General features: G+C 38.9%; 1 protein-coding gene across 4 annotated transcripts; it reads left to right on the top strand.

Moving 5' to 3' along the window:
* The first annotated feature begins 40 nt into the window (after positions 1-40).
* On the top strand, positions 41-18,566 carry spats2 (spermatogenesis associated serine rich 2). 4 transcript variants are annotated; one of them, XM_051116281.1, is made up of 13 exons: positions 41-199; positions 2,995-3,043; positions 7,983-8,062; positions 8,191-8,299; positions 8,593-8,642; positions 8,790-9,024; positions 9,111-9,290; positions 12,432-12,567; positions 12,777-12,835; positions 14,406-14,515; positions 14,598-14,700; positions 15,385-15,539; positions 17,372-18,566. In XM_051116281.1, the coding sequence occupies exons 2-13, from the start codon at positions 3,019-3,021 to the stop codon at positions 17,618-17,620; spliced, it is 1,491 nt and encodes a 496-aa protein (XP_050972238.1). In that variant the 5' UTR covers positions 41-199; positions 2,995-3,018; the 3' UTR covers positions 17,621-18,566. The 4 variants fall into 4 exon arrangements, with proteins under 4 accessions (XP_050972238.1, XP_050972241.1, XP_050972239.1 ...); XM_051116284.1 differs by lacking the exon at positions 41-199 and adding an exon at positions 253-999; XM_051116282.1 differs by lacking the exon at positions 41-199 and adding an exon at positions 1,072-1,310.
* Positions 18,567-26,717: the final 8,151 nt, after the last annotated feature.

Genomic DNA, 26,717 nt, shown 5'->3' with positions numbered 1-26,717 from the left:
AAAGAACTGTGTTCTTTGGTGCCGCGCGTGCGGATATAAAACAGGGCGGAAGTGAGGGGCGCGCGCTGGTCGAGCGGAAGTGACGCGTGAGCCGGCTGAAAGAAAAGACAGACGTTCGCGCATAAGCGACCGCAAAAAAGTCTAATAAAAGAGCGCACAGCGCGTGTGTATGTGTCGCGGATTCCTGCGGGTCATTCAGGTAAGACGCTTCCCTCCATTGCGCTCGCGATTAAACGCCTTCTGTTCTGCGTGAACGCAGCTGCGCGCGTGATGCGTCCGTGATACGAACGCTAACAAAAACACAGCAGTCTGCGTGGTGAAACGGCGGCTCGAAAGATGCTTTAAACCTTATGCTTAGTGCAGCTGTTTGCATCTGCGCGTCGTTGTGTGCGTGCTGCTTTTAGTTAGCATACATTAGCTCCGCGGCTAGCGGAGGCGTTGCTAAGATACTGCCACATAGCCAGCGCGCGCCGCAGTGTGATTGATATTAGAAACGCTCGCCTCGGTATTATGAACTCAACTCGCTCAGGAGAGAGAGAGAGAGAGAGAGAGAGAGAGAGAATCGTGGATGTCCTAGCATCATCGCCGCACAAACGCACCCAGATTTATGAATAAAATCGCCACCGTTCACAGCAGTGAGGAAGCAACTGATGAGTGTTTTGACAGCTGTCAATCATTCGAGGAGTCACGTGTGCAGTGCCACATCAGCGCTCCTACTCCGGGATTCGGTCCCGCTTCCTGTCGCGGCCGGTGGCCCACTTCCAGACGGGAACACAGCGGTGCTTTGTCCGGCTCCAGTTCAACCTCTTTTCTTCTTCTGCTGCTGCTGCTGCTGCTTCTCACCTTTTCATCGCGCGCAGGTCGTGTTACGCGTCTTATCGCCGCGGAACAGGCTGAGCAGGAACTGGGCGCTCGGATGGATCCGGTTCCGATTCGCCCTTGCTGCTGGAATATTCCGATTGCATAACAGAGATGCGATCGTCGCGCGCCTCCTCTTTGGTAAACAGCCGCTCGCTGTCCTGTCAGGATAAATATAGCCCGTGAATGCGGCTTCACCTGTTTCACCTGCACAGGTGCGCGATGTGCTGACGCCCGCGTGACGTTCTGCTTGCGTTGTCGCCGGTAGGGAACGGGCGTGTGTGAGTGTGTGCGTACGTCAGTGCAGAGCGCGTACGTGTTTGCATAGTTTAAGTTTCTTTTTCCTGAGAGATCGAGTCTGCGCTTATTGGGCTCATAAAGGAGCCGGTTGAGTCCGGGCTGAGGCGGAACGCGAGCGGCTCTCGGAGAAGAACGGCTCCAGATCGACTGAGGTATTGCTGCCTGCCGAACGGTGATGGCAAAACCATCCACTCTCCGCTTGGATTCCCAGTGATTCCGACAGATGTGTTTTCTATTACGGGCTTTAGAAGGGCGAGCGGGAATTCAATGCAATTCAAGTTTATTTGTATAGCGCTTTTCACGATACAAATCGTTGCAAAGCAGCTTTACAGAAAATTGAAGTTCCTACAGTATATTTAATAGTAGCTTACTAGTAGTGACTAAATCGAACTTATGGCAGAGATGTATGGTAAAAATCAGTTGCAATCAAACTTGGTAGTGCTGTATGTTGTTTCAGGGTTGGCATCATCTGAGGTCGTCTGAGAGGTTGGTATCATCTCTTCTTAAGTGTTCTGGATCCAGACTGAAGCTTGTGTAATTCCTAGTTACAGATAAACAAATAGAGACATAATTAGTGTAACTGCTGTTCAACCCAAGCTAAAGAATAATAATGTGCATTTGATTAGATATAACTGCAGTACAAAATTGAGATGCATTATTTGAATGCTTGGCTAAAAAAATGTCTTTAATCTAGACTTAAACAGAGAGAGTATGTCTGAACCCTGAACATTATAAGGAAGGCTGTTCCAGAGTTTGGGAGCCAAATGCGAAAAAAGCTTTACCTCCTTTAGTGGACTTTGCTATCCTAGGTACTACCAAAAGTTTAGTTTTGTGACCTTAGGGAGCGTGATGGATTGTAGCGTGGTAGAAGACTAGGTATGCAGGAGCTAAATCATTAAGGGAATGAGAGCACGCTTTTAATTTCTTACGGATTCATTGGGTTCGGCTCTGTTCTCTCTGGCATCTGTTTTGCAGCAGAGGATCAAGTCCAAGTGCAGATGTGGAAGTTTGTCCTCGCCTGACCCCGTGCGACTGAAACACGGACTGTTTGCTCATTTAAGATCCAGAAAGAAGCGAAGATCACTGAGAATATTTAAACTCTGTCATTAATGATGCTGGAATCAATATTAGTGAATGGTGTTGTAAGTTGGGCTTGGTTGGGAATGACCAAACAAATGCGAGATGTGACAATGTTTGCACTGCAAAAGTGGCACAGAAGTGCTTCTCAAGTGGTGTCTTTACACAGATTGATTAATGCTGCTCAGAGATGGCTGGACGCTTTGACACTAGGGCTTAGGTGGTCTGAGCAGGCATAGTTTAATTTGGCTTTGATGTACCGTTTAGTATTTACACTGAATTTTGAGCAGCCTTAACTCAGCTGTGTAAAGAGGACAGGAGTGAGGTGGCACCACTGCCATAACATCTAGAATGTAACAACTTGGGTAATATTTTTAAAAATGTATATTTGTATACAACTGTTGGATATATATACGTTTCCATTTGTAAAGGCAGGTTCTTCAGTAACAGAAGGCTCTCGGACATTTCACACATTTTCTTTTCTCTTGTGATGGAGCGCGATAAACCATCTTTAGTAACGTTCGCTTTGCTTCTGGGCGTGACAGCACTTTAATGAGTGATTAACGCTAATACTGACTAAATGTCAGTGGGTTTCAAATTGTAACCACAGTATGATTTCATGAATCTGTCTGTGCTGTTGGAATTAAACCAGCGTCTTTTTTCATCTCAGTGTTCCTGTTTTGAGATTTGATCTGAGATTACAGATTTAATTACAATGTCATTTGTTAAACTTCAGATTTTTTTTTTCTCTTCCTGTAGAATTGCGACTGACTGAAGAGAAGGATGGCGAGGAAGAGCAGTTATAAAGGTGAGCAGTTGCAAACTACGATTCTTTTCATATGATCACCAACAGGCGCTAGGGCTGAGCAAAACGTCAAGTATCATTAATATGATCTCCATACTTATTCTGATGATGAGTTTAGCTTAGTTTAAGACAGCATGCCAATTCAGACGCTCCAGTGTTATATATTTTTATTTTACTAAATGCGCACTGCAGCGTTTGTTGATTGACAGACTGTTAAATGCATATAGAACAGTCTCTGCGTTTTTGTTTTTCGCTTGTTTCTTTGTTGTAAACAGAACTTTGTTGCCCTTTTGTTTTTTTCATCATTCTCTTGATATTTTTATATTTGTATGTTTAAATAAGCACATACTTTATATTTTGTAACTGTTGCTGTGCTGTCTGAATCACGAGTATTTCCAGAGCTCAGTGTTTCCCACATCTACAACTCTGCTGCGTAAAAACATCAGTCGAAAACGGTAATGGGCTGATTGAAAATGCAGATTCATTCGCTGCCAACAGGTGGCGCTTTTGAGTTGGCAGAAATAGCGGTTTCCCATTAACAGCTGTAATCAGAGCAGCGCTGTGCTCACGAATCACAGGAAAGATGAAATGAAAATGACAGAAACTTTTCATGTTTTGATTTTGAAACGTGCAGTGCTCATGTTTATTCAGTGAAGTCAAAGCTTTTTTGCAAAATGTATTTGTTGCGGTCAGTGTTGATATTGTGGCGGTCCACCACAGATAAATCAGAGTATGAGAGACACTGGAGTTATTTCAGAGAAAACGCTCACATGGCAGTGACCGATGACAGGCCGGGCCAGTATTTAATGTAGTTTGATGTTTCATTTTAGTCTCTGATTCTGTTATTAGATACCTGAGATCACAACAGCACTGTAAGCATAATTTTTGTTGATAGTTTGTAGCTTTTCACTGTGAGATTTGTTTCCTGCATTCAGTTTTCTCAAGCAATTGCAGTAGCATCTCATCACGAGCTGCTGATTCACTCCTGCTCTGCTGGCTCCTTCGTCCGAAAGCTCTGGGCCACTGGACATCCTTCAGATGCTGACCTTCGGAGGCTTTTAGTCATTGGTAGAAACACAAATCATGTCAAAGACTAGAATGCGTTTGATGGAACATTTCTTTAACGCTTGCCATGCGATCAAGTCACTCAATCTGCAGTCTCTGGTTTTGTTTGGCAAATGAAAACTTTGCGTTTCAATGACTTTGCAAATTCCTGAACTCTGATCGAGGGGTGGAGGAGCTGAAAGCAGCAGAACGCACTGTAAACTGTAAGCAGCCGGCATCTTCAGCGGCCTTTGACCTGATTAAACCGCGCCTCGCTGCCGTTGTGTGTCTTTATGGCAGATGTTTCTGACCAGCTGTACGTCTTATCAGTTCCGCTGTTGAAGAGCTTGAGAAATGTTACTCTGAGGGAAATCCATGCACACGATAGTACCAGCATTTCCAGTTGTGACTGTGAATTTTTGTGTCAGTCAGCCAGGAGTAATGGAAACCGGGTAGCCTAGTTGGCATAAAAATCCAGTTAAGCTGACGCACGGCGACTCTGAACGCCTGACCGTCACGCACAGCAGCTTCACAGATTTCTGTGTGAATTGTAGGTGTGGCTGTTTGTAATGAACATGAAAATCTGCACTGTTAACATCTGCTGATCAAGTTACTATTCTATTAAACCTGCGGCCGGTTATCAGGTTATCTTGGTGCTTTGCCTGGTGTGTGTGTGTGTAGAAATTTTAGAGGTGAAAATCTGTTGTGCTTTACTTTCTGATCACACACAGGCACCACAGCTGCGTTATGTGACAGGAAATTCACACTGGATGTTCATGTGTAGTCTGTTTGAGTTTGAGGGCTCATGGGTTACGATCATCCTTTAGTCACTGATCTGAGAACTGCTGTCGAAAATCTCTATGAGTCATTTAGACTGAGCAAACCAACATTTAATATGTTCTGGTACAAAAGTCTAATGGAAGTGCTGTTGTGCTTAGTTGAGATGATTGATGATTTGACTAAAGCTCTGGATGAGAGGAATCTGCTCGTGTGTTCTAGATTCACTCTGATTGAAGAGTAAATGGTCACGTACAGAGTTTGTGTTCAGCAGAACCCATTCACAGATTGATATTGTATTTTTCATTTTCTAGTCTCATGAAGCAGAAATGAACTGTGTGAAAATGAGCTCTTAAACTGTGCTGGATGACGGACAGAAATTTGTAGCGTTTTAGTGTTTGTTTTGTCCGGCGCTGTTGCTCAGCTCTCAAGCAGGATACCGCCTCACCGAAGGGTGAATTATGGGAAACCACAAGCATTTGCCCCTTCGCAGACTAATGTGAGACTAATTCAGATCAATGACCTGGTTTGCTCTGAAAAATCATAAAAAAATATATAAAAGACATGTATATAAAATATACATGGTATATTACCTTACGGTAATTCTGACTTCCTGTACAGTTAGAGATGGAAATTAGGAACATACTGGAAATAATGTAAAAATAAATTAAACAACAAGGATGTGAAGACAAATCAGATTATAGGGTCATTCCATGTCAAGCCAGGTCCCTGGCTCAAATTTTTTTTTTTTTTTGTAGAAAGACAAACGTGTGTGTGTGTATATATAGTAATGAAAGCCAAAGTATTAAAGGATAACTCCAGTTCCAGAACAACAACTCACAAATAATTTACTCACCCCCTTGTCATCCAAGATGTTCATGTCTTTCTGTCTTCAGTTGTAAAGAAATTATGGTTTTTGAGGAAAGCATTTTAGAATTTTTCTTCATATAATGGACTTCAATTGTGCTGAACTTTCTGAACTTCCAAAATGTAGTTTAAATGCAGCTTCAAAGGGCTCTAAATGATCTCAGCCGAGGAATAAGGGTCTTATCTAGCGAAACGATCTGTATTTTTTTTTTTTTTTTTTTTTTTTTTTATTTTTGGAAAATAAAAATGTGTATACTTTTTAAGCACAAAAGCTCATGTAACACAGGTTCTGGCATGCACGTTCACAACGTTACGAACTGTTGAATCATGTCGAAAGGTCATGCCGAATGTAGGCAGAACTACAGACCCAGTGTTTACAAAGCGAACGCGCAAAGACTAAGAAAGTGCAAGTAAGTCAAACGCTGTTTACAAACAAAAAGGTACAACGTGTCGGACGTAAATTATTGTGAACTTGCGTGAATTGTTGTTCTGGAAGTGGACTTCTCTATAAATGTCACAGATGTATACTTGCTGAGTAATCAGCTAAGGGGGTCAAAATGACTATTAGTGAAATCTGTTGACTTTAGAAATCTTTGTTTCATTAACTGACATTAACTGGCACTTCTTGTATTTTTTTTTTTTTACTCATGTTTGCATGAGTAAAGTATTAAAGATATCTTAATATGCTTTTAGATTTTGGTTTTTAACAAACATTACTTTTGGTATCTGTATTTTAAAGGCCCTCAATGATTCAGTCTCAGAGATACGGAGATCTCAATGCGGCTCCATGAGTAAATTAGTAAATTGTTTACATTTTCAGTAGTCAAAAACCAAATGTGGGGCAATTTACACACAACTGATACTACTTTTCGTTTGAGAAGGAATATCTAAAGAACAAATAATTTTAAAACTAGAAATGTATCTAATTTTTTTCTCTCTATCAGCTAGTATCAGAGTGTCAAACATTTTCTAAAGTTGTCATGCCTTTTTCTTGTTGCATGTAAAATGACCCACATTTGGTTGAAAATGTGAACAATTTACCAAATATACTCATGGAGCCACACTGACATCCCAATATCTCTGGGATTGAACCATAGAGGCCCTTTAAAATGAAGATACCAAAAGGAAAGTTTAAGAATCAGAATCTAAAGGGATATTAAGAGATTTATAATTCTTCTTGAGTTATAGGCATGCGAACTTGAGTCAAAAAAACACAAGACATGCTTTTTGCCATTTTTGAACAGTCACCGTTGGCAGTTAATGAAACAAAGATTTCTAAAGCCAACAGAATTTACTATCACCAATCTCTGTGTAAAAAAATAACAATGACGTTGCAAGCTTTCTAAATTCAATTTTACACCTCTGTAAACTGGCTCCAAATGTCAGGTGTAAATTGTCATTTTGATCGCACTGATCGCCACCAGATCGCGCTGTTTTCGACACTCTCGAAGCTTTGAATCTTTTCCCGAACAGTCAGAGGAAAGTCTCGGTGCTTCACAAGGCTTCATTTGCCCGTCACTCCAGTCAACTGTTGAATGAATGAGTGTCACGTCCCGCTTGTTTACTTTGAACCGGAAGACGCTCCCACTTTTGACGCAAGGCCTCATGGGGCGTATTAAACTTGTGGATACTGTGTAAGAATATTTGTGTGCTTTCTCTGTTTCACTCAAACATGAGTTTCTGAGGCCTGTGCTGTTCTATTTTTTGTAAACACACATGATAGTTTTTCACATCTTCACACTGTTGCCTAGTGGTTTGCGTTGCTTCAGAAACAAACATACTATAATGCTGCACCAGACAGAATCTTGTTTTCATTTTGTGCCTGAAAGTTAAGCTGTTACACCACTTTCAAGTGGAATTGTGATTATACTCGCCTCTGTTCTAGTTTTACTGCTGGTGGAATTGACGAGCACCATTCCTAAAGACTTAATTCAGTGTGTTTGTTTTTAAATGTAATAACCTACATGTTTTTAAAGTGTGTCTGATTGGAAGTTGATTTCAGCAAATGCTGAATATTAAATGACTCTGAACTTCGGATTGGGGGTAAAAGCACCGATCTTGAAACGGGGTCTGTGTGATCGTTCCCCATTCAGCCCCTCCTGTCTCACTCTGGCTCTTCTCTTGACCTACATATTTTTGGGGAAAAGCTTTAAGCGCGGTCCTCTGCCAAGACCGTTGAAGTCGAGCTGCGTTTTCAGAACTGAACACGTGGAAGCTGTGGAAATCTCTCAGTCTCTCCTCCCTCTTTTTCCAGATGTGTCAGGAGTGGTGTTCGACACGCACTCAAAAATGGTCATGTCTCAAGGAGGAACGTTTGAGAAGATGAAGGAAAAGGTACAAACAGCTTTTCTTCTGTTTGTCTGTTTGAACGGCCTCTTCTGGTCTTTGCTGTGCTCTTTATGTCAGTGTTTTTATGTGTCTTTGAGTGAATCTTGCTCTCAACTCAACGAATGTTTTGTCAGATAAATGCTGTGCGAGCTGTGGTTCCCAACAAGAGCAATAACGAGATCGCTCTGGTGCTGCAGCACTTCGAGAACAGCGTGGATCGAGCAGTGCAGGCATTTGTAGAAGGTACAAACACACACAGACACTTTTAAAAAGATTTTTAACCATGTCAATGCAAATTTGTGGTTTTTAGTAAAGAATGTAACGTAACTGTTTACTTTTAAATAACTAAACCATGAATATAGAATATAGAAGCTGGCATGGTGTTGAAAAGAAATGGGGAAAAAAACAAACACACCCAGTGCCCTCATGCAGGTCTCATAGGAGGCAGTCCTGTGTGTCCCTAGTGTGATGTGACTCTAACGTACGTGTGTGTGTGTGTGTGTGTGTGTGTGTGTGTGTGTGTGTGTGTGTGTTAGGCGGGGCCGTGGAGATCCTGAAGGAATGGAATGTCACTGGGAAAAAGAAGGTGAGGGAACAAGCCAACAATCATGACATTAAAACCGTAAACAAAACATGCCGTTTAAATGTGTGTGTGTGTGTGACACAAGTTGAGTAATAATGTTTTAAAGTTCTAACTGTCAGCTGTCGCTTGCGTTTGTTCTTTCACTCACAGCCTAAGAAGAAAAAGAAGCCGAAAGCACAAAGTGATGTTCCCGCAGACTCTGCTCCCGCTGAATCAGTTCCGGATTCCGAGTGTCAAGAAGCTGTTAATGGTTTCCATGCCAATGGTTCGGCGGCAGCTGATGCCGATTCACTGGATTCTCTGAGCGAGCAGCTGGACTCCGCCTCCCTGGACGCTGCTGAGCTGGATTCGGAAATTGCCACCCCTGAGGTTTCAGAGGCCGCAGGTGCGTTTGCTGAGAGCAGGTGATGCCCTTCAGGCGTTTGAGCGGTGATTAGGGCTTTAACCCCGCCCTTCTTTCCTCTGCTGCAGGTGGAGGCGTGGCGTCCACGTCGAGCCCCGCCCCTCAGCCCAGTACCAATAACAGCGTGCGACAGAACCATCACAGAACCGGTAACAAGTCTCAAGCCAAGTCTGTTTCCAGCTCCCATAATCCCTCTGCGCCCATTGTGTTTGACGACACGCAGCGAGGTCCTGCCGGCAGAAAGTTTGGTAAGAGTTTCTCTATTATGTGACTAATCGGTCTGCGTTTGCCTTCCTGTCCCGTTCACACATGACGGAAGACGAAATGAAGGCCTGTGTGGTGCCGAGGCAGAGTTCTTCCTATTGGCTGTGTAAAATAAAAGTTAAACTTTTGTGAGTGTGGGTTAGGGTTAGCGTAATTGCACCATCCTTCATATTATGATAAAGAAAATTCTATTTCAATGCTTCATTTTGTGAGGAAAGGGCAAAGTCATGATCAGTGCTGACCCGTCCAACAGGCGATACAGGCGGTCACCTAGGGTCATTATTTTATATAGTATTCTTACAGCAATAAAGGCTGCATTGCATTGAATATGTAGTTTATTCATATAAAAATACATATGGCTTGAAGAACAGAGATTAACCATGTAGTCGCAATCGTACAAATATGTCTTCATCTTTCATCAGTTAAAACGTTTCTATCTGCATTTTATTCAGCTACATGATAGCGTATACCTTTGTCCATATTAGGGTCTAAATGGAATCTTTCCAGAGCCAAAAAAAGGATGTTTTGACTGCTATATGCATAATATACAGTACTGTGCAAAAGTTGTAGTCCACTAGTATTTTCACCAGCTAAAAAATGGTTTAAAGTAAGTTATTTCTATCTTTTGCTGTAGTGTGTCAGTAAAAAATATCGGTTTACATTTCCAAACATTCTGTTTGCCATTTAATTGTAATAATCTAGTGAGATTTTTGTTTGTACAAGGAGTCTGACAACAGCCAGTGCTCCACACAGACATCTGATCTCACCATCATCCAGTCTTCCTGGAATGACATGAAGACACAGAACAAACTGAAACAGAGTAAATCCAGAAGAACTGTGGCAACGTCTCGAAAGATGCTTCAAGAGACCTACCTGCAAAGCTACCTGAAAAATTTTGCGCAAGTGCACCTAGGGCAAAAGCTGCTGTAAACGCAAAGAATGGTCGCACCATATGTTGATTTCATTTAGTTAATAGAAGGTAATTAATAAAGAAAATCTATTTATGACAGCATCTTCATTTTACAGCATTTTTACACAAGTGCCTAAAACTTTTAACAGTGCTGCAGCTTTGCAGGTAGGTTTCTTGAAGCATCCTGGAGATTTTGTCACAGTTCTTCTGGATTTAGTCTGTCTGAGTTTGTTCTGTTTCTTCATGTCATTCCAGACAGACTGGATGATGATGAGATCAGATCTCTGTGCAGAGCACTCGCTGTTGTCAGACTCCTTGTGCAAACAAAAATCTCACTGGACTATTACGATTAATGGCAAAATGAATGTTTGGAAATGTAAACTGATATTTCCTACTGACACACTACAGCAAAAGGCCGACTTTAACTGACTTTAAACCATTTTTTAGCTGATGAAAATACTAGTGGCCTAAGACTTTTGCACAGTACTGTATGTATGTATGTATGTATGTATGTATGTATATATGTATATAATTTTTTATTTTTTTTTTTTTTTTTTTTGTATTAATACTTTTATAACTGCAGTGATGCCATGTGCACAGACCTGTCATATAAGGGAAACCTAATAATTAATAAAGTTAAATAGTTACAGACCTCGATTCAATGTCTAATGCAATAAAGTGTTTTTTTTTTTTTTTTTTTTTTTTTTTTAATTGATCATCAATCATCCCTTAAAAACAAGCAGAACAGCCTGCATTTTTTTGTCATTTATGAATATTAGTATGTTTATTTTTAGTTTTTATGTATACTCATTATGTATACTTTATTTGTTTCATGTGTGTCTATGTACTCAAGCTCACTTGCACTCCTATCTTTTTATTTAATACTTTTACATATGCTTGTTGAATGAGTTAAAATTAATACACATTGTAACTTAAATGCTGAAATGGTCATTTTATGTGCTTTCTCTTCACTTGTCAAATTTCTATGACCGTTTTTACACTAGCGGGTCCTGTTTCCATTATTTTGCTTAGGGCCCCACAACCCTACAGGCTACTAGTCATGATTGCAAATGTCATATTTACCTTATACTTGAATTTTTTTTTTTTTTTTTTTTTTTTTAACTTTAACAAGTAAAACACAGATACCCCAGCATAGTGCTCAAGTATTATAGTGAGGTACTAGTACACACAACCTTTACAAAGAACAGTTGTTCACACAGTGCTGCAGTGGTGGGTTTGGACCACAGGAGAGCACTGCAGCTTGAGCTGGACTGTAGAGCTTTCTGAGGTCTCTTGTTTTAATAATAAACTCGCCTCATTTTGATCCGTTTCTCCTAAAACAAGACTCAATATCTGAAGTCATTCTGCTTCTCCAGTAAATGTACTCGGATTTAAGAATCTTTTGACATTTGCCTTTGAAAACAAGGCAGAAATACTGAGGAAGAACAGCACTTTTTGTCAAAAGTTGTATTTTCAAACTTTGAAGTTTTGCCAATACAAGGCATTTACATTTAGAGACCATACTGTGGTATTGGGTCACTTCTATTTATTCCTCAAATTTTCTTCACTTGGTCTTAAAAGGTCTTAATTCTGCCTTCAAAAACCTGCAAAAACCCTGGAGTGCTGAGCTTAAAGTGTGTGGGAGACGAGTTAATGTGAAACATTCATTTCGTAACCTATGAAACTGTTCAAACTGAGTGCCTGTGTTGTGAGTTTGCATGACTGAGAGCCATTTGACCTTGTCTACTGTTTGTTCTAACGCTTGTTTTACAAGAGACTGAAGCTTAAAGTTATAAGCTATATTAACGTTAAAGGATTACTTCTAACTGTCATTGTGTGGCTTTCAATCTGTGCTGTAAAAGTGAATGGAAAATGAATGCAACATTAAATGTAGCTTAAGTGCTGCAGTGAATTATGATTGACAGAAATTATGCGACACCAAAATATTTATTATATTAGATGCATCTTAGACACTTAGTCATTGTCATTGTGAGGCCTTTAAACACTGGTGAAGGAGGAACACATGCTTTCAGGAGACAGACATTAGTGAAACTCTGTTCAAACCTCTGACTGGTACCAGATGTTTAATTCTGTATGGGAACCCAATGGCTCAGTTCATGGGAACTGGTTTTGGGGTTCGAGTGCTGTTAAAAGTGCTTGTGTGTTCATGAGATGCTTTGTGAAGACCCATTGTGGCAAATGCTTGTTTTCTCAGGGCCTAACGTGGATCGCTCTGTGAAGGACCTGCAGCGATGTGCGGCGTCACTGTCCCGCTACAGAGTCGTGGTGAGAGATGAGATGGACTCATCCATCAAGAGGATGAAGCAGACGTTTGCAGAGCTGCAGAGCTGGTATCACACGCACACATGCACATACACATCCACACGCCCTCACTAAAGACCGTCACGGCTAGGCGTTTGGGCTGCATTCAGTAGTTCTTTAGCTTAGCATTCGCATTGCCATTCTTGTACTTTAGGAAAAGCAAACAAGCAGTTTAGAATGCATTGTTTTTTCAGCATGAGATGGGCTTATCCCTAACTGTTCCTGTTCTCTGTTTCAGTCTCATGGATCGAGAGGTGGCGCTACTCGCTGAGATGGACAAAGTCAAAGCAGAAGCCCGTAAGCTTTTTAAAATTTCTAATTAAAACGACAGAATAAGAACAAGTAGAATAAGAATAAGTTGCCAATCAAACGAAATCAGTATTAAAAAAAATGTATTTGCACTACAGAGGTGGCACAGAAGAACACAAAAGTGTCTTGAAGGTGTATTTTCATATGTTTAATGAGGCAGAGAGGTGGCATGAGTGCAATCAAATTCATAAATTCAGGTTGAGATTAATGTTTCAAATTTAAAATTTTGAATACCGAAATATTACATTATTTAAATAACTGAAAATATACTTTAAAATGAAACTAAAACTGCCAGTAGGTGGCGCAAGTCAGTGATTTAATTACTGAATCATTCTTTCAGGAATAAAACAAGTGATGAGTCTTTATGAATGGGAAATGGAGTCATTTCTAGATTTGATTTAAAAACGCACGTTCATAAACTAAACACCGCTGTGTTTGAATGGAGATGCGCAGTGGCTCAGTTGTGACTTTTCAAACTACAGCAAAATCAGGCAATAACGTTATAGACAATGTAAGTCACTTAATATTAACTTCTTGTTTATTGAACTGTTGTAATAAATCAGTATCTCATTTACAAACTCCCTTAAAAATCATTCAAAGCTGTCACTCATCTTATTTCATTGCGATCTCACAAAGTTCCATTATAATGAACGAAGCTCTCTACACTGCACAGGCAGTTTCTTATTTACACTCTCTCTACACTTTGTTTATGAAAGGATTGGTGAGATATGTCTGTGATACATTACTCAACGTTACAAAAACGCACAGAAACCTTTGAAACTCCTCTCAGCGCAAACACAAATATGCTGATTGGGTCAGTCGCACTGCTGCTCCAAAATATTTTTTCACAGTCACACGCAGTAGTTTTCAGTCACGAATGGGAGCCCTGGTGTCATCACAGTTACTGTCGGATCCAATATAGTCGACACAGCATCGTCTTTTATTTTTAATCTTTCTGAAAATCCTGTGTCAAATTGTGCCACAGTAAAATGAAGTGAACAAAGGACTAAGTTCTCACTGACGTGGTTTGAAACAATATTAGAAATAAAGTTCATCCAGTCTTTCCTATCGTTGGGATTAAAAATAAGGCAATGCAAAAACTGTTTTTCCACAACTTGGCACTGCACAGTGTTCTCTTGTATTCTGAGCCATCTTTATCATTTGGTTTCTGCGATCAAGATCAAGGGAATTTTGGTTTCTCAGTTCATGACCCCTTTAACTAACTTATTTGGTTTCTGTTGTAAATTAATAACTCGAGTATGGTTTTCACCATGCAAAAAGGCCACACAGCATTACCAAAAAAAAAAAAAAAAAGCAAACACCAGAACTGCCAGTGTTTTCATGCTGGTGCTTTTTCTGGGCTCCCCATCGTCCCCTTAAACATCACCTGTCCAAAGAAGACTTTAACTGCATTGAATGCTCCCGTGATTGGCTCAGAATCACGTCATTCAGTGGGAATGCTAACAGAGGGAGACGTGATGGCGGTGTGTTTGAGCGAGAGATCACTGTGTGTCTGTGCTGTTCAGTGGTGTTGATCAGGCATGTGTTTTCGTGACAGTGGCGATCCTGGACGGCCGTCAGAAGAAAGCAGAAGAGTTGAAGAGACTGGCTGACCAATCAGCATCACTGACAGAGGAGCAGCTCGCTGAACTACGGGCTGACATCAAGGTACACACACACACACGCACATACAGAGCAGTGTAAATCATCACCCTTGGTTTGCAGCGGTCTAATGCACATCTCTCTCCAGCACTTTGTCAGTGAGCGCAAGTATGATGAGGATCTTGGTAAAGCTGTGAAATTCTCCCATGATCTGGAGCCCCTCAAGTGCAGCATCATGTCGTTTGGATCAGGTGGGTCAGTGAACGGGACCAACTATCACATAGTTGAGCTTAAAATCAAAGAGAGTAAAAGAAGAAAACCAAAATACCAAACCCAACATAAAGTAACTGAAGAGGAATAAAATACTGATTAAATAATAAAATAAAATAAAATATTATTTATGAAACATTTTACATATGTGACCCTGGAGCACAAAACCAGCCTTAAGTAGCACGGATATTTGTAGCAATAGCCAACAATACATTGTATGGGTTAAAATGATAGATTTTTCTTTTATGCCAAAAATCATTAGGATATTAAGTAAAGATCTAAAGTAAATCTGAAGTAAAGTTTTGCACCTTTAGTTTCTAGATTTTCCGATAGTTGTATCTCAGCCAAATTTTGCCAAACCACACATCAATGGAAAATATAAATGTTAACTTCAAAGAATGAAAGAATTGACCCTTATGACTGGTTTTGTGGTCCAGGCTCACATATAGAAATGCAAAAATAATCTAAAAAAAGATTTTAAATGAAATCAAAACATTTATTTTAGGGCCCTTTATGGGAATTCCACAGCTGTCGACTGTGATTGGACAGGAAATTGGCTGGAAATTTTTCTGGGACCTAGCAACCCTGAACATGACTGTTGGTTTCCTATAAATGCACATGAAGTGTTCAGATGGCTGACTGACTGTCTGTCTGTCTCTCTGTAGTCTATCATCCTCAGACAAGCTACTCCAGCCGTTCCCGTTGTAGCTCCACCTCTTCCTCCGTCACAGGCTCCGTCCCTGCCAAAGCCCCGCCTCCCCCTGAGCTCCAGCATCAGGCCTCCGCTTACACAGGCCGTCCCAGCGTGCCGCACAAACAGGTGACTGATCGCATGTGCTTGTTAGGCCTGTCGCAATAATCAATATATCAGCTTGTCGCACAATGTATGTACATGACCTCAATCGTTTTGGTGATGCAATATATTGCCCATTATATTTGCATAAAAATGAATGTCATTATGTTTGTTGCATTACACTTGCGCCTATGTCTTTCACAGCTTCTCATACATAAGGTGGTGTAGTCGTGAGGAGCTAGTTCAAATTTTAAAAAAATAAAAGTTTCATCTGCAGATATGGCCTTGTTTAGGGATCTGTGCCTTTGTGCATACACACATCTGACTGCTAAGTAACGACACCTTTCATTTGTGCACCTTTCATTTACAGAGAAAAGAAGCTCAGGGAAAAATCTGTAGATGGAAAAATCTCTTTGTGCTTTTTTCTACTCATTACTTTACACTTTTTGTTAGAAAATGTTTACTGTATATTCAAGTTTTTAAAGGCATGTAAAATTGATACTTAATTTCCATAATCTAAATATTCTTAAGAGTTAAAAGTTTGTTGTCATTTGAAAGTGTGTAGTGTAGGCCTTCTTGAATTACGCTGTTGTATTATGATTACATATTCAGTGGCATAAAATGAATGAATGAATAATGATAATATCGTAGAGCTGGACGATATAGCCAGAATTTATGTCACAATATATTTCTTAATTTTGGTCGATATGATATAATTCATAATAATGTACCTACAAACTTTTGAAAAAGGAATTTGCCAAGTCTATGAAACCTCCTCCTATAAAACTATATAATATTTTAGAAATAAACAGCCCAAATAGATTTGTTTTATTTGTATTTAGCCTTTATACAGACAAAAAGTGTTTTTTCACCTTCAAATAAACATCTCGGACTCACCTTAATTATACAAATATCTTTAACTTTAAACTATAACATAGACTGATTATTCTTATACTTATATTATAATATATTCTTATATATTAACTTTTGACTGGTAGTAGTCAAAAGTTTTTAAAAGATTTTTCTTTGTAAGATTTTAAATGTTTAAATGTGTGTGTGAAGAAGTCTCTTCTGCTCCCCAAGCCTGCATTATTTTATCCAAAATGCAGCAAAAATAGTAACATTTGGAAATATTTTTACTATTTAAAATAACTGTTTTCTTTTTTAATATGTTTTAAAATGTAATTTATTTCTTGTGATTTCAAAGCTGAAGTTTTAGCAGCATTACTTCAATCACATTATCATTCAGAAATCATTCTAATATTCTGATTTTTCTGCTCAAATTTTTTATTTTTTTTTTTATTGAAAATGGCGGAGTATAATTTTTTTTCCCAGGTGTCTTTGATAAATAGAAAGCTCAGAAGGAACAGCATTTATCTAAAATAGAAATATTTGTAACATAATAAATGCCTTTATCACTTTTGATCAATTTAAAGCATCCTTGATAAATAAAAGTATTACTTTCTATAATTTCTTTCCCCCAAAAAACTCCTAGACTCCAAGCTTTTGAATGGTATAGTGCATAATGTTAAAAAATATATTTTTATTTTAGGTAAATGCTGATCTTTTGATCTTTCTATTCATTAAAGAATCCTGAAAAAAAAAAAATACTCAACTGTATTAATTATTGATGATAATGATGATAATGATAATGATAATAAATGTTTTTCAAACAGCAAATCAGCATATTAGAATGATTTATGAAGGATCATGTGACACTGAAGACTGGAGTAATGATGCTGAAAATTCAGCTTTGATCACAGAAATAAATTACATTTTAAAATAGAAAGCATTTTAAATAGTAAAAATTACTATCAGCAATCATGAGCTCCTGCTGAACTGCCTTTTGTCTCTTGCAGATTTTCCAGGGCAACAGGCGCATTGTTCACGGTTACCAGGGCAATCAGCGGTATAACGGAAACGCGCATCCCGAGCGAAACCCCGGCCGAAGCGGCTACCGTTATCAGGGAGAGCGCGGCCACCAGAGCGACCTCAACTCCCAGCCGAGCAACAGCGCGAGAGGCTCCTCGCACTCCTCAGGCTATCGTTCCGATCGAGCTGCCCACAACGGGCTTCCACAGAGGCAGCCGCGGACTCACGGGCCGTGACACCGCGCGCGCACACACACACACACACACACACACAGCTGTCCGATGAAGAGAAAGTCAAGTTTACATCAGTTGAGCTGCTCTTCACTCTTCTGTCTTACTCTTTTACACCCGTTTGTCACATTAGCGTTCAGTGTTAGTCTCAGTAGTTCCTGTGGTGAGTGTTTGCTCGTGGGCTTCCTCTTTCAAATGGTCGAGGAAAGCGATTCTCGCTCGATGATCAACACTAAGACGGCAGGCACAATTTGTTCTAGCGGGCCGCGAGTCGTTGGCGTTGCGTCCCTGTTCGGGTGCTAAAGCTCAAGTCTTCACGCTCACGATATACCTCACGCACGTCCGCTCTCACGGCCTCATTTCACGCCGCGCCGTTCTTCCGCGCTCGCCGTCGGCTTCATTTGGCCTTCCTGAAAGACTGCGTTTGCGTGCTGGGACGTCAGATTGACGAACGTCTGTTCTGTGCGTTCGATCAGGAAAGCTTTTCGTTTGCTGACTTCGAGTCTGTCTGCGCATCTCTCTTTTGTTTCCGAAAGCTTCACGTCACGACGATCAGCGCTCTTCTCGGCTCAATCTTGTATATATGTAAACTATATGTATAATGTTTTTGTAGCCTCCGGCCATGTATGTAGTGCGATTTATTAGTTCTCTGATTCGAGCAACTTCTGTTCTTCCTCGTGTATAAGAGAGAAAGAGAGAGACTGGTTTATTTTTATTTTTTTTTTTTCCCAAAATGATCTGAGACCGCTGTAATCAAGTGCCTTCAGTCATGCGCTTTCACCGTCTTGTTCCTTCTGCTCCGGTTCGGACCAAAGACATCAGATGCTGTCGCCTGCTCCTGTCATGCGAACTGCACTTGCAAACACTCATTGTCTTTCTCGCTATTTGGCCTACGTGCTTTTCCTTTATTATAAATAAAGAAGGATTGGTAGCAAATGCTCAAACTGTTTGCAGACTCTGTTTTTCTCGCTTGTGGTGATTCTGCTGTTCTTAATGAAGTGTTTTGTGTATGAAGCTGGTCTTGTGAGGTTTGTAAATCGATCGCTCTTCACTAGCGCTCTTGACGATGAAATGTTTTGATGCTGGTCCTTGACCAGCATAAACCAGGAAAAGGACCACCATAAACCAGCTAAGGACCAGCTTAAACCAGCATCAAAACATGCCTACCAGCATATGCTGTTTTTTTTTCACCAGGGTATATAAAAAATAATATATAAAACAACATTAAATAAAACATGAAACATCAAATGCAACATTACAATCAAACAATGAAGATGAGGAGCACATATTTATATCACTATTTAATGAACATTTACAAAAACAGTTAAAAAATTGCAGTGTTTCAAAAACTACCATCACAGCTTTGTACAAAAAAGCAAGTATTTCAAAGATTAACATGATGCGATTTCAGTGTTATGGACATGACATTTGCAGTCAAAACCTGAAACATAAATTCTCATAGAATGTATTCACTTCCAATAACTTGTACAATCTATTTATATTTTGATAAAACCCTGAGAAAAGTATCAGGATAAAAGCAACAATATCTGCCGGATGGAGAAAGGTTGGCAATTCACAAAACCTATATACAGGTGCTGGTCATATAATTAGAATATCTTCAAAAAGTTGATTTATTTCACTAATTCCATTCAAGAAGTGAAACTTGTATAATGCATACATTCATTCCACACAGACTGATATATTTCAAGTGTTTATTTCTTTTAATTTTGATGATTATAACTGACAACTAATGAAAACCCCAAATTCAGTATCTCAGAAAATTAGAATATTGTGAAAAGGTTCAGTATTGAAGACACCTGGTGCCACACTCTAATCAGCTTATTAACTCAAAACACCTGCAAAGGCCTTTAAATGGTCTCTCAGTCTAGTTCTGTAGGCTACACAATCATGGGGAAGACTGCTGATTTGACAGTTGTCCAAAAGACAACCATTGACACCTTGCACAAGGAGGGCAAGACACGAAAGGTCATCTGGCTGTTCACAGAGCTCTGTGTCCAAGCACATTAATAGAGAGGCGAAGGGAAGGAAAAGATGTGGTAGAAAAAAAGTGTACAAGCAATAGGGATAACCGCACCCTGGAGAGAATTGTGAAACAAAACCCAGTCAAAAATGTGGGGGGGATTCACAAAGAGTGGACTGCAGCTGGAGAACCACTATGCACAGACGTATGCAAGACATGGGTTTCAGCTGTCGCACTCCTTGTGTCAAGCCACTCTTGAACAACAGACAGTGTCAGAAGCGTCTCGCCTGGGCTAAAGACAAAAAGGGCTGGACTGCTGCTGAGTGGTCCAAAGTTATGTTCTCTGATGAAAGTAAATTTTGCATTTCCTTTGGAAATCAGGGTTCCAGTGTCTGGATGAAGAGAGGAGAGGCACAGAATCCACGTTACTTGAGGTCCAGTGTAAAGTTTTCACAGTCAGTGATGGTTTGGGGTGCCATGTCATCTGCTGGTGTTGGTCCACTGTTTTCTGAGGTCCAAGGTCAACGCAGCTGTATACCAGGATGTTTTAGAGCACTTCATGCTTCCTGCTGCTGACCAACTTTATAGAGATGCAGATTTAATTTGCCAACAGGACTTGGCACCTGCACACAGTCAGGCAAAAGGAGCCCCAACTAAGTATTGAGTGCTGTACATGCTCATACTTTTCATGTTCATACTTTTCACTTGGCCAAGATTTCTAAAAATCCTTTCTCTGTATTGGTCTTAAGTAATATTCAAATTTTCTGAGATACTGCATTTGGGGTTTTCATTAGTTGTCAGGTATAATCATCAAAATTAAAAGAAATAAACACTTGAAATATATCAGTCTGTGTGGAATGAATGTATACATTATACAAGTTTCACTTCTTGAATGGAATTAGTGAAATAAATCAACTTTTTGAAGATATTCTAATTATATGACCAGCACCTGTATAGGACTTTTTTGTTTTTTGTTTCTGAGGAAAAAAAATCAATGTTACGGACGTGAGAGTTCTGAAAGCAGAATTTAGCCGACTACGGAATCTGCGTTAACCCTTTCAGACCCTGCGTCCATTGAAATGGACATCACATGATTTTTTTGTTTAAACCAATGAAATGTTATGTTTTTAAAGTATGAGCAATGCCTAGTCACTGATTGGTCCCTGATCAACCAATTACAATGAAGATCTGACTCCTAACTTATTCTGATTGAGCTACAGACATCACAAAAGAGAGACATGATAACCAACTAGACAGGAAGAGGAGGAGCCCCATATTTTACCTTTTATATGCAGAATTATGTTAATGGTAGACTCATAAACTTGCACCGGTTGTAAAATTAAGACTATAAAATGATAATATTTAAAGTTATTTTGAAGATCTGTCAGAGTTGCAGAACACAGGATTTTTTAAAAATTTACTGTCCATCGCAATGGACATCAGGTCTTAGCAGGAACCTCATGTATTAGTTGTATAACAGATTGAGAAATTTGTGCAAGCATTTCAAAGCTAAATACAGAGGTACAAATTCAAATGTTAATGTTTTATGAACATTGATGTTAATTAATGCAATTAATATTAATATGATTTCATTTATGTCTTCAGAGTGACTATAATCTGTAGGTCAATTTTTCATTGGTTTTATTGAGAAACAGCCATAGTGGATGAGATCAGTGAATACAGAGCAACACACACACTCACACCACTTCCACACACACTGATGCCTTGATGCTATTATGCACACAATCATATATTTATCAAAACAATCAGCAAGTACACATAAACCCATACATATACACACAAAGACATTTATACATATACTCAGATTCACCCACTTCAACCAAAAAACAAGTTTTTTTGAGACTTCATATCATTTTACCTTTTTTCCACATTCTTATGGCATTGTTCATTCTTACAGTATGTGTTCTGTTCAACATTTTAAACACTAGTTCAACTGTAGTGCACAAACACTACTTGCTATGTATGGTTAAAATATGCGGATTTTTTTTTATTCAGTTCTGGCGTCCATTGTAGTGGACATGAGAAAAATCTAATAAAAAATGAGTTTGCACAAATCTTTTTTTTTTAGACTCATTTATATGTTGGAGAAGAGCAAATATCAAGAGGAAAAAAAAAAAATTTGTCCAGTGAAAAAAATTCAGGTCTGAAAGGGTTAAAGGCTTTAAAAATGGAGACATCTGGTGGTTATTTAATAGGGCTTAACTAGTCGTTCATTTAAGCCATTATTGACGCACCGCACGTTTATATTAAAGCTAATAATACAAAACGAATCTTAATATTTTCCGCGCTCAAGCACACGCATAAAGTTTGCCACAAGCACAGACAAATGTCGCCTAATGTTTATGAATGTGGCATGAAAAAATGATATTTTAATTTATTCATACACTAGTGTTTATGTGTCCTTGTCGGCTGCAAAAATGAAAAACACAGTGCTAACTCTCATCTCGTAGACTACTGGACGCGCCTTTAGAGAGAAATGCAACCTTCATACAGATTACATAATCAGGGGGTATTTGATTTCATTTCGAATTTGTTCGTTTAAAAGTAGACATTTTAAACTTTCTGTAGATATATTTCTCATGTATGTGAGGCAGTCATACGATGAGTTTCGGTTCTTTTTTGTGACGCGCTTCAGACACAGAGATTGCAGAAAGCGGGTTTCATTATCAGGAAAAAAATACAAGTGATCGCGCGGACGCTTCTGTCGTGCAGTAGGTGTATTCCACATGTTTATTAAAATAAATCGTGACCAATTTACATCCGAGACAGATGCAATTATAACTTATAAAATATAGCTGCAAGCAGCAATTACCAGGGTTCGAGCATATAAGGCCTTTGAGGTGCTATAGCTTTAGGATGTAGTCCAAACCAAAATATATGACTGACATTTTATTTAATTTTCTTTTAGTTTTGTTTTCTTTTAAGTTTTGTAGACTTTTGGGTACAGTAGATCATGATCATCTTAAGTGGCCCTGTTGTCACTGTCCAAATGTAAATTGTTTATCTAGAGAGTCCAGAGAATTGCACTGCAGTGGTTTTATTGATTTTAAGTCAAAAACCTAGGACTAGTTCAAAAAAATAGGTTTTATGTATAATATCAAATATTTAAAGAACAGTTGGACTGACAGCATGGTCCTAGACACGAATCAGGAGATCTATCATAATATGAAGATCTAGTGTTTGTGTGTATGTATGAGCATTTTTTTAGCAATTTGAGGCCTATTACCATAGAAATTTTGTGTTTTTTGAAGCCTTTTTAACTGTTATATAGTGCCACCTATGCTCCGATCTTAATGAAACTTTCCATGCCTGTTTAGCATCATAAGACACATGTGCTCACCTAGTTTTGTGAAGTTTTAAATTTTTACTTTGAAAATATAGGTTTTTGCATGCACTTGACCACACCCCTTATGTAAATGACCCCATTATAGCTACCCAAAAGACAAAATTCCACATTTTTTGATAATTATTAATCTAGAAAGTCCAGAGAATATTACTGCAGTGTTTTCGAAATTGAGTGAAAAACCTAGGACTAGTTCGCAAAAGTAGGTTTTTCACATATTTGTGAATATTTAATAAACGATTTGATTGACAGCAATGGTTCTTGAGGCAAAGTTGTTCATCATGAGGAGATCTATCTAATGATATGCATATTGTGTGGATGTGTGAAACACCATGTGATTACAGAGGCAAAAAAACTCGTTAACGCCAACTAGTGGCCAATTTCTTTCAAAATTCTTACAGACCTTTAGGGCCATGAGTCGAACATGCCCAGTGAGTTTCGTTCCGATCGGCCTCAGTTAACCTTGTCTAATAGGTGCTCAAAATTCATTGGCCGATGGCGGCCAAGTTTTTTGAGATACGCTAATGTCCTTATAGATCCTTATGGCACATTGGACAGAGACACTGCATACCAATTTTCAGGTCGATCGGACCAACGATTGCATAGTCATTTTTATGTTTTTTCAGGCTTATAGCACCACCAAGTGGCAGAGCTGTGCAATTTTTTTATTTGACCAAAGATTGAGCTTATACACGTGTACCAAGTTTGGTGAAGATATCTCATTTGGTTCACGAGTTACAGCCATTTTAGTAAAAATGGCTCCCCATCTGATAAAGTTTTTGGGGCCCCTTCGCAACGATGAGTGATAATTATTGATATTCACTGTCCAGAAAACGTTTCTGCAGTGGTTTGCTTCCGATTGTTACAGTTCTGTCTGTTTGTTTTCTTGGTTTCTCCCATTGTCTCCCCCCGTCGATCTGTCTGATTTGGTTTAGTCCTTGTTAGCGTCATCTGGTTCACCTGTCTTTGTAATTAGCACACCCTTTATAAATCTGTCTTTGTCATTAGTTCCTTGTCGGTCTTTATTGTTGGTTTATTGTTTCTACGTGTGTGGATATTCCTGCCTGTTCCTGCTTGTGCTACCTGAAGATTATATTAAATATTGTTGCTTGTTATCTCGTCTCTCGTCTTGTTCCGTCCAGCACGCAGCGACTGCGTAACACCGATCGGGTGAAAAACCTAGGACTAGTTCGCAAAAGTAGGTTTTGAATTTACTTCAAAATGGCGGAAAAACCGAGCCCCGTAGAGCGAATCTGATTTTTTAGGCTTTTTATCGTCTTGACCGAAGGATTCCGAAAATCTAATTTTTTGAGTCTACGACAAACGGTTTAGGAGTTATGAGCGATTTTGCAATTTTGTTTGCTGTAGCGCCACCTATAGGCCGATTGAGCTGAGACTTTGATAGGTTCTCCCCAAATTGAGGTCTACCATCTGGCCAAGTTTGAAGTCTCTAGGACTTACGGTTTGGTCTGCACGATCAGTTTTACAGCAGAAAAAAAAAAATCCTTACAATTACAATAGGGTTTCAGCACTGCGTGCTCGAACCCCTAATGATCTGACGTCTTAAAATGATCTAACGGACTGATGCCACTTGTTGATCATTATTAGTTGTCCATCAAGATTAAACGGATGTCGCTTTTAAAAAAATAAAAACTATTTTAATTACTAATTTATGAAAATAATTAAGATGGGTACAAAATAGGATAAGTAAAATATTCTGAATATATAATATTTTACAAATACTTATAAAAATGCTAGCCTATGCGAATAAGACTGCAGTTTCACAGTTTGCGTCTGCATAACAAAGTACATTATTAAGTTGGCTTGAGAAAGCCAACTTACTGATATGCTATTTTCTTCTGAGACTAAATCTGTCGACACTAACTCGTCCTAGAGATTTAACTCTACAAACTCCAAACTGAGCCCAGATCTTCAGACTGATCTGACCGAGTGTGCTATATCTTTTCTAACTGATCGGACTTACAGTTTTCATAAAAATGACTATTAAAATTGGGAAAAATCCCATAGACTTACATTGACGGAATGTTCAAATGAGCCAACACTATTCAAACTCCAACTGTCAAAACTCCCAGAATCCCTTGAGACTCTAGCTTCCCTTCTATGTACTGTATTTCTAATCCATTTAAACTCATTCAAACTCATCTATCTCTGCAACCAGAATCATGCTAGAAACATGCTAGTAACTTGCTAATCATGCTAACAACATGTTAGTAGCTTGCTAATTATGTTAGCACCATGCTAATAAAATGCTAGTAACTTGGTAATTATGCTAACAACATGCTAGTAACTTGGTAGTCATGCTAGAAACATGCTAGCAACATGCTACTAACTTGCTAATCTTGCTAGAAACATGCTAGCAACTTGGTTATCATGCTAGTAACTTGCTAATCACGTTAACAACATGCTAGTAGCTTGCTAATTATGTTAGCACCATGCTAGTAAAATGCTAGTAACTTGGTAATTATGCTAACAACATGCTAGTAACTTGCTAGTCATGTTAGAAACATGATAGTAACTTGCTAATCATGCTAATAACATGCTAACAACATTCTAATCATGCTACAATCATGCTAGCAACATGCTACTAACTTGCTAATCTTGCTAGAAACATGCTAGTAACTTGCTAAACATGCTAACAACATGTTAGTAGCTTGCTAATTATGTTAGCACCATGCTAGTAAAGTGCTATTAACTTGGTAATTATGCTAACAACATGCTAGTAACTTGCTAGTCATGTTAGAAACATGCTAGTAACATGCTAGTAACTTGTTAATCATGCTAATAACATGCTAACGACATTCTAATCATGCTACAATCATGCTAGCAACATGCTACTAACTTGCTAATCTTGCTAGAAACATGCTAGTAACTTGCTAATCATGCTAACAACATGCTAGTAGCTAGCTAATTATGTTAACACCATGCTAGTAAAATGCTATTAACTTGGTAATTATGCTAACAACATGCTAGTAACTTGCTAGTCCTGTTAGAAACATGCTAGTAACATGCTAGTAACTTGTTAATCATGCTAATAACATGCTAATGACATTCTAATCATGCTACAATCATGCTAGCAACATGCTACTAACTTGCTAATCTTGCTAGAAACATGCTAGCAACTTGGTTATCATGCTAGAAACATGTTAGCAACTTGCTAATCATGCTAGTAACTTGCTAATCATGCTAACAACATGCTAGTAGCTTGCTAATTATGTTAGCACCATGCTAGTAAAATGCTAGTAACTTGGTAATTATGCTAACAACATGTTAGTAACTTGCTAGTCGTGTTAGAAACATGCTAGTAACATGCTAGTAACTTACTAATCATGCTAATAACATGGTAATGACATTCTAATCATGCTACAATCATGCTAGCAACATGCTACTAACTTGCTAATCTTGCTAGAAACATGCTAGCAACTTGCTAATCATGCTAGAAACATGCTAGCAACTTGCTAATCATGGTAGTAACTTGCTAATTATGTTAGCACCATGCTAGTAAAATGCTAGTAACTTGCTAATAATCCTATAAGCATGCTAACAACATGCTAGTGCCTTGCTAATCATTATAACATCATGCTAGTCACATGTTATTCATGTTAATAACATGCTAACAACATTCTATCTATCTATCTATCTCTGACAGACTGTATTGCCTTCAAAACATCCAAACGTTAACCTTTTAAAACTACTTTAGAATTCAAACTATTTCAGACTGAAAACCATCAAACTTAAAA

This window comes from Labeo rohita, chromosome 8, assembly GCF_022985175.1.
Source record: "Labeo rohita strain BAU-BD-2019 chromosome 8, IGBB_LRoh.1.0, whole genome shotgun sequence".
NCBI lineage: Eukaryota > Metazoa > Chordata > Actinopteri > Cypriniformes > Cyprinidae > Labeo > Labeo rohita.
Note: the sequence above shows the minus strand (reverse complement) of the source record. Positions and strands in the feature narration are given on the sequence as shown.